The following is an 8,858-nucleotide window of genomic DNA, read 5'->3' as shown; positions in this document are numbered from 1 at the left end:
TAGTATTTGAAGTAATATGTCAATTCCACCATGGGACCCTCAATGAATTGTCTCATATAACGTTACTTATACCTATATTATGTCTTCAGGAACAACGATGGGCAAAGATACTTGTTTCAACCCCACCCTCAGAAATTTGAACACCTAATAGCAGGGACCTCGAGCAATTAAAACGGTCATTTCAAAAGCAGTTTTTAGAAATGAAGAGGAACAGAAGAGAAATAAAACTGAGAAGGTGAAGGCTGTGAACATTTAAACTGCTTGATGAAAGAAGAAAAGCTGTTAGACTTGTTATAATTGGAACAGCACATTTAGATCTCAAAGGAATATTCAGGCAATTGGAAAATACCTTTTCAAGTAAAAGGCCAAGGGAGGAAGTCAACAGCAGGTGGGGGTGTGTAAACAAGTCAAATTTAGGTGAAAGAAGAGCAGGCATGTTTCATTATGGTTTCTTGGAAGCCATTCCCTGCAGATTTAAGTGGGTAATTGAGAGTGACATTTAAAGTGGCAGGAGACTGTCTGGGCAATAGCTTGTGTTTTCCACATAGTCAGGTTCAAGTGCAAGAAGGGTCTTGTAAACAAAGTTCATGGCAGTCCTTTGTGATAGAAGAGGGGGTCACTAAGACTGCTTAGGGACCCAGGTAAACTTCCAGCCTCCCTCTTCATCTCGACGAACAAAGGCTTGTCCCTGGTGGAAGGAGTGAGTCTTCACATTACAGTGAGGGCTCAAGGATGTGGAAAAGGCCATCTCTGTCTTATTGGGTGACACATCAGAAGTATAGTAAGGAAGAGTTTGTAGTCCTTCTGGAGGATTTGAAAGCTGAGAAAGGAAGTGAAAATCTTCACTGTGGCTGGCAGTGCCTTGCAAGGGAGTAGTTCTATCACCTCCATAGTCAACTGGCAGATCTTCCCCAGGGACACTGGGATAATCAATTGCCTCATCCAGAAACTGGGGAAATGTGCTAGTGGTCTGTCTGGCATGAGACGAGAGGGCACTGTAGTTAGCTGATGAGGTGTCATCAATAGTGTTGAGGTCTTTTAACCCCAGTGTCTGAAGAACCCAGGGATCCACAGGGGGTCCATTTTGTCCACAGTTAGCAAATTCACTAGCAAGGCTTCTCTTGGCATTTTTATGATGGGGAATCTCAGGAGGAAAATATCTTTGCTCTTTGGGTTTTCTCTTCCCCTTTCTGAATTTTCTACATGCTTTGGAGAACTCATCTGATGACAGCAATTTCTGGGGAAATAGTATTTGAAAATACAATCAATCACCCAACATCATTTTCTTTATTATCGTCAAATATTTACTAGTTACATTAGTTCCCTAGAAAACTTAAATAAATTTTTATTTTCTCATACAAAGCAAAACTGATCAGATTAACCTGTCTTTAAGTTAAAATCTATGATGACATGTTACCACTTAGAAATTCCAATTCGTATTATTGTACTAGTCATTTAAAAGTTGAAGGGAGTATATGATGTCTTTAAAATTTCAGTTCAGGGAAGTAAAGATTATTGTTATTATGGCAATAATAACAACTATCATGTACTGAGGTACATGCATGATCTAATTTTATGTAGATGCTATTGAAATCTTCTTTAATGAGGAAAGAGGCAGAAGCACATTAGTGACTTGCTAAGGATTGTTCAACCTAGATTTAAACCTAAACCATCTGAATCTAGATTGAACCACTGATTAAAATGCTACAGAATACTTTTTCTCTAATTTTACTCACTTTCATAGCACTCCCATGTGATATGTATCATATTATTCTAAGTCTTGCAAAATTGAGAACAACAGAGAAAAAAATGCCTAACTAATATCACTTACTGCTTTGATAACTGACCTTTTTTACAGAATGGTGGCTAAAGATCGGAACCCGGGCTAATAACTGTGAGCTATACTCTCTTTTCTTAACAAAGCAAACAGAATCCTAAAGAAACTAATATAGTGGGTTTTCTTCTCTAAACTGTTATATCTGGTAAGAGTTGTAAGCAATATGATTGAATTAGATAAATAATGTAGCTTGCCTAGAAGTAAGGTAAAGATTGATGATAAAACAATAATGGTAAGAGAATGGCAAAGAGGTTAAAAAAAAAAAAAAAAAAAAAAACAACGAAACCTCTCAAAGGAAGAATAACAAAAAGGGACTAATGGCAAACTATCCATGAGTTAGAAACATTTTAACGGGTAAGAACATAATGTTCATTAAAAGGTAATGTTACTGGCTATGTCTAATCGTCAGTTAAGCGATTTCGGCTCCATTCGGCTCCAGCCGTATTTATAACATTTAGAGCTGGAAAGATTCTTAAAAGATCGTTTTAGTCCATCCACTTACAAATGAACTAAATGAGGCCCCAAGTGAGAGACTGATGTACCTAAAGTCAAACAGACAGCTGAAAGAAACCCATGTCTCTCAGATCTAATTTCTACCTCAATGTTTCAACCATCAATCTTAGGATTAATTTCTGTTGTCTCAGCAACCCCCTTGACTGGTTTTTGATTCTTTAGCAACTCCTTTTGTAACATTATGGCTAAAATCTGCAATCTAGATACTTCAGAGAAACGATACAAAAACATTCTTCTGAAAGTGCTATTTTTCTTTCAGAAAAATTCATCCATCCTATTGATGAATTTCAAGACATATTGTTTCATACACTTCTTACATGTAATCAAGGATTTTTACCCAAATGGTCTTCTTTCTCACATCACTTCTCTGTCTGTATAAAGGGGATAGTCACATACCTTCGCTTTTTCCTCAAGACATTTAACTAGAGCAGAATTCAGATATTGTCTGAGATGATTATTCTCTTCATGTAACCTAGCAAGTTCTTCTTCCTTCTGTACCAGAGTATCTTGGAGCTGCAAAAAGCAGACAATGGTGACGGCTGCTCCACTATATTGACTTTGTAACCTTATGATAATACCACTGATCCTTAACCTACTTAAATTTGATTATTATTCTGTTTGTTTTATGAACACAATATCAGGGAGCCCTTGTCCTCCAAGGCGTGAATTCAATCTACACCCACCTACTACCTGATTGTTCAGCTTTGTGCTCTGAATTTTTTTTATTCTTTGCAAAGTGTTTGGAGAGATTATATGACTTTTAAAATCATAACCACAGGAGATCAAGAAGGTATGTAGGAAAATGAGCTGCATGCAACTGTTTAAATATAGAAAACAGTGTTTAGAAAGGTTTCGTTGACCTTCTTTCTTACATGTTAAAAAAAGAAGAAAAAACAATATGGGTTGGATTCCATCCATCTCAGATCAACCTGTTTGTATGTCCACAAGATCAAATTACTCTCAGAAATAACAACAAACAAAATATGGAAAATTAAGCAATCTTTGTAAGAATTTTTATGGTCATCATCTCTTCTCTAAGTGATGAGTTATTTATGACTCAAAAATACTATCACACTCATTATATCATTTGACCTTTCCACCAGCCCTCTGAGGTAGACAGTACAAATATCTCCATTTCACAGATTAAAGAAAAAGAAGATTCAAGAGGTCAGACAGCTAACATGTGAGAGTTTAGGGTCTGACTGCAAGCCTTTCAAGAGGGTTTTGGTTTTGCTATTATTTTCTGTTGCATTGATCCCTTCACTTTGACTTCTCCATGAAAGCCATGTGACACTAAGGGATGGTGCTGAGAATGAACTACTTGGAACACAGCTGATCTCCATGTTCTGATTATCTATACATACCTGCTTATTCCTGTAGAGCTGAGAGGAAAGCTGAGCCTCTTCCCATGAACACAAATTAGGAACAGGGAAATTCGAGTCACCTGATGGTTCTATGTGAAAACACAAAATGGATAACTGAGAAAATACAAACGCAGTTTTTGTGTAATAAAGAACTAACCAAAGGATTTCAGAAAGGCAGTAAGTTCAATTACCTTTCTGAAGCTAGCCATTGCCTTCACATGGGAAAATGACATATTTAAAGCTTTTAGAAGGGGCAGGCATGCTATGAAAGACAAATATTTAAAGACTATCTGCAAGAGGTCAATTTTCAGGAGATAAGGGTTCCTGTCTGCATTACTAATTCATGCAAATGTTTATTTGCCCCACCCTCAATTAGGCCTGCATTGCAATTCTACTGTTTCCTAAGCTTTTTTCTTATTTTCTAAGCTATAGTGCTTAGGTAATTATAGTGTTTGTCTCTAGAATCAAATCCTATTTTTGATGTAACCATTTTTTTTTTCCCCAGATGAAAATCTCTGCCTATCAGTGAAGTCTGATGGAGAGTATCTATTCAGAATTTAATGGAATAGCACTTTCTTTTTCAAAATAATTTGAACTTTTTTTTCTGAAGAACACAATGAAAATCGCAACACTGTACTAAAACTCATATATGTCAAATGTCATTACCTGTATGTTTTATGTTTTTTCAAAGTTTTGTTTTTTCATGTTTGACAGCAAATTATGCCTACCAATAAGACTGCTTGGGCATGCTAAGTTGGTTTACTTTTATTTTCTTTTCCTGATTTAGTACAGTTGGAAACTTGATCACCTCTAAATCAACTAAAATATTACTGAAATACTTTTTTTAAATTGGAATGATGGACAACAAGATAGGAATAAAATTTTATACACTCTTTGGTTTCATATTCATACATTCTGTTTTCTTTGTTTCTTGTGGTAGAAAGCTAAAATTAAATAATTCCCTTCCGGACATTAAGTGTGTTTCAAAAATTGGGGGCTTTTTGCTTGTATCTTTCTTCAAATCAAACAAATACATGTGGCAGAAATAGCACTACAGATAAAGAATTCTGAGGTGTCTTATAGTTATTCCAGAAACTTGAGTGTTAATACAGAAAATTTGTTTAATATTTATAGACACTGTTTACTAAGCCCCATGGCAAAACTAATGTGTCATTTCCCATAAAAGTTATGTTCCCCTCCAAAGCTGAAGTCTTCTTTAGGCAAAATGGGACTTTTTTTTTTTTCCATTTATAAGGCACTATTCATAGAATTTCCTTTTTGAAATAAAAGATTAGTAATTTTGCTTGCTTCTCTCTCATTCCCAGGGAAATATTCCTTAATGAAAACAAAAAACAAACAAACAAAAAAAAAAAAAAAAACAACCACCACAACAAAAAGCTTCTAACTAGTTTCTTAATTCCCAAAGCATTCACTAGTATTGTTTATATAACTTTGACATAGACCTAAACATTCTCAATGACTTGGAAATCTCCAAGAACTGTAAAATATACATATTATACTTTATATATAGTGTAGTATGGAAGAAATGCAGATAATCCAGTGGGCAAGGAGTAGAATCCTATTTTCACTCTTTGGAAAGTACAAAAAAAGGAAGTTATTTAGGCTGCAAAATACAGGAGTCTTTGGGCTTTCTTAAACCTTACCTATCATTCCTTCTTCTACAGAGTTCCAGCCCATAATGCCTTGCAACTATGAGTACTGGGAAAGGGCTTCCGATCTACCAGCAAAGCAGAAGAGCAGAACTTACCCTGTGCCTGTGGTGCCTGTTGGGGCTCTCTGTTGTCCAGGAAACCAGCAGCCCAGAAAGAGACCCAAGTCTCCGTGGAAACGTCAACACTAGATTCTGACGTTGTAGTGGAATACGGACAATTATAGCTCTGACCTCCTACAAAGTACTGGTCTTGGCAAGGCAGAACGGTGTTCTGTAAAATTCAGTATGTAGGTTGGTTGGGGGTGGGAAGGTTGTCCCAAGAGATGCGGTGATGGGCATTCAGAGGGGGAAAAGAGTGGGAGAAAGAAGCAGAAAATACATGCAGTGAATAAAACCCAGTAAAGATGCTAAGTATAGATCCCAGATTAATTTTGAGTGATCCAAATATAATTACTAAAAAGGAATCAGCTTCATGGTTCAACCAGTCCTTCCCGTAGGTCCTCTCAGCATAGAACAGGCTACTATTGGATGGACCAAATTTGTAAATATCCAGGAGTATTCTCTGTTGCTATGCCTCAGTCATCTAACAGGCTACCCAAGATCTAAGCAAAAGAAATTCTACTTAATGAATGAATCGTGTAAGAACTATTTGACTCTTTCTTGCAAATATCTTAGTTATATTTCTAATAACTTAAAAAAACTTTGAATGCTAGCGCTGGAATGGACAGAACATACCATATACTCTAACTTTTAAATTTTAGTTTCTGAATCATAACCTTGCTCCATTCCTCCCTTCCTCTTTCCTCTCCTCCTCTGACATTAAATGCTACTGGATCCTCTTGAAATAGGTTAGTTAGGAAAGACAGCAAGCTCTATGTAGGTCCCTCCATCACCAGGTCTCAATGCCTTTCCAAAGTTATCTTGCACGACTAACTGTCTGGCATGTATTCTCTACTGTGTTCTGAGCCAGTGAACACCCTCCTGCCCCTGCCTCCTCAAACCTCAAACACAGTCTTTCCAAATGTCCAGTCAGGAGCAGGTATGCAGCCTCCCTGGGTTAATTTGTACAACAGACCATTCCTAATTATTTGTCAATGTTTAATCAGGTAAAAGCCATTCATTTCATCAGAGACTAGCTTTGGACAAACTCTTTTTGACCATGACAAGTCTTTTGTTGACTTGTGAACTTTCTTGGGCATAGCATAAACAGAGAGAAAACAAATAAGAGGAAAAAAGAAAGTTAAGTCAATTAAGTCATACTTTGTTAACATTCCCAATAAGTTAAGTTTTGAAAAAGTCCAGTCTTGAAGCAAGTCCAGCGTGGGCATTGCAGACCAAAGAAATTCAGCCAAAGGTTTATCAAGTGCGATTTTCTTTTATTCTAAAGGCATGTTTGCAGGCTCTTTCCCTGAGGTTATTATTGGAATCAGAGCTGTGCTATTATGCAATTGACACCTGAGAAGAAAACAAACCCCAAATACCCCTAGCCTCAAGTTCAAGTGTTTGCAAATATGTGCATAATCGAGAGGAAGAGGTGGAATGAAAAGTGAGTGCAGGTGTAGAGGAAAAGTTGGGAGACAGTTCCGAATAGAAATAAAGAACAAAAGGATGAGAGAGGCTGAGAATGAAGGAGCCGGAGAGGCAGACACAGAAAGCCAGGAGAAGATGGGGGAGAGGAAAAGGGAGATGGAGCAGCAAAGAAGACCTGTTTTAATTGGCAGGTAGCAGAGTAATCTTGTTTCCAAGGTGGAAGAAATTCTAAAGGCAAAGTTTTCTGGCTCTCAGAGCTCCCCCGGTTTCGCCAGGGAACTAGCTAATGCCAGCTCCTCACTTACCATCTTGCCCTGGAAGAAGGCGCTGAGGAAACTGAGCCCACTCAATTTTCGGATAAGCGGGTGGTAGCTTTAAATGGGACTGAGGGGAGGAGCTAGGAGAGGCGAGTTCTAATCTGCAGGAGCTCCCGGTGACGAGCGCCGCCCTCTGATTTGGTGCAAGGCTGTCAGGCTGGTGACGTGGGTCAGGAGACATCCAGCCAAAGCCAAAGTCACTGGCACTCTCGGCGACCTGCTCCCCAGACCCAGGATCAACGGCTCAGGGTTCCAGGCAGTGTGTTCACGGCGGGCCCGCGGCGCTTCGGGTGTGCAACGCGGCTTCAAAATCCGCGCGAATGCTGGCTTGCTGCGCGTCCCACTGGCCCGGCATCAGGACCCGCGGTGACGGCGCCGCCCTGACCGATGGGGCGCACCAGCTCTTGCCCGCGAGAGTCTGCACCTGCCGGGCTGGGCGGGGCGCACAGGTTGGCCCCAGAGCCAGAGAGTGTTGTCAAAAAAAGCCCACACCAGGTTCTCAGGCATCAGAGCAGCACTTGGGGAAGCCTTCCAACCTCCAGGTGAATACTGCTCCTGGGGTTTTCTCTGGCTTCTTGGTAAATATCAGCTTGCTGATTGATTGGCTTTTTCCTACTATTAAATATGTCTCATTTTCCCTAGCTTCTGAAGTGGGTGTGAAATGTGGAGGTGATCTCTATTCATTCTAGAAAGTAAGCTTCAGGGGAATAGCCATTTCTGACTATTTTGCTCACTGCTGTCTCCCAAACTCCCAGAACAATTTCTAACATGTACTAAGTGCTGAATAAAGAATGAATTAAACTATAAATTTAGGAGTCTCAACTGTGTCTCTGTGTTGGTTTTTCTTCACAACTGTTCTATAGACTAAATTAATATAATAAAGAAAATTTAGTGTGCTAATATTTCTCAATTAGAGTGTTTTATTTCTCCCATTTTTCCTCTTGCATTTTATCCTCACCATTCCCACAATGTTATATTCAGAGGAGAAAAAAAGAATAATGTCATTTTAAAAACTAATCATCTACCACTAAGAATCAACTCTTGTTTCATCTGCAATAACCCAGGAAGTCATTAGTCTTGTCCCTGTTTCAAAAGATAGTGAATGAAGCCCTGAAGTTAAATTTGACCAATGTTCACACAATTAAAAAGTGGCAGACTAGAGATTTGAACTTCTGGCACCAGCATCCATGCTAATTATCATAATTATAGTTTGACTCTCTTTGATTTCTTTCTACTGTACATTAATGGCCATTTATGTAATGGGCATTTTTATGGACTGAATTGTGTTCCCTTCAATTTTATATGTGCTGAATCTCTAACCTTCAATGTATTTGAAGATAAAGCCTCTAACGAGATCATGAATGTAAAGAAGTCACGAGGGTGGCACTCTAATCTTATAGGTCCAGGGTCATAAGAAAAGGAAGAGACCCCAAAGATGGCATGCACAGAGAAATGGCCATGAGAGGACACAGAGAAAAGGCAGCCATCTGCATGTCAAGGAGTGACGTCCCAGGAGAAATCAAGAAGCCCACTGACATCCTGATTTTTGGACTTGCAGCCTTTAGAATTGTGAGAAAATAAATTTCTGTCGTTTAACGCATCCAGTCTGTGGTTCTTGTTATGGA

General features: G+C 38.7%; 1 protein-coding gene across 1 annotated transcript; it reads right to left on the bottom strand.

The window, feature by feature from the left end:
* Nucleotides 1–619: 619 nt before the first annotated feature.
* On the bottom strand, nucleotides 620–7,414 carry GMNC (geminin coiled-coil domain containing). The gene is made up of 6 exons (XM_052645220.1): nucleotides 7,222–7,414; nucleotides 6,868–7,004; nucleotides 5,483–5,657; nucleotides 3,715–3,803; nucleotides 2,747–2,863; nucleotides 620–1,237 (listed from the first exon to the last, which is right to left on the bottom strand). The coding sequence occupies exons 1-6, from the start codon at nucleotides 7,412–7,414 to the stop codon at nucleotides 620–622; spliced, it is 1,329 nt and encodes a 442-aa protein (XP_052501180.1).
* Nucleotides 7,415–8,858: the final 1,444 nt, after the last annotated feature.

The sequence above is a fragment of the Budorcas taxicolor genome, chromosome 1 (genome assembly GCF_023091745.1).
Source record: "Budorcas taxicolor isolate Tak-1 chromosome 1, Takin1.1, whole genome shotgun sequence".
Taxonomy (NCBI): Eukaryota; Metazoa; Chordata; class Mammalia; order Artiodactyla; family Bovidae; genus Budorcas; species Budorcas taxicolor.
Note: the sequence above shows the minus strand (reverse complement) of the source record. Positions and strands in the feature narration are given on the sequence as shown.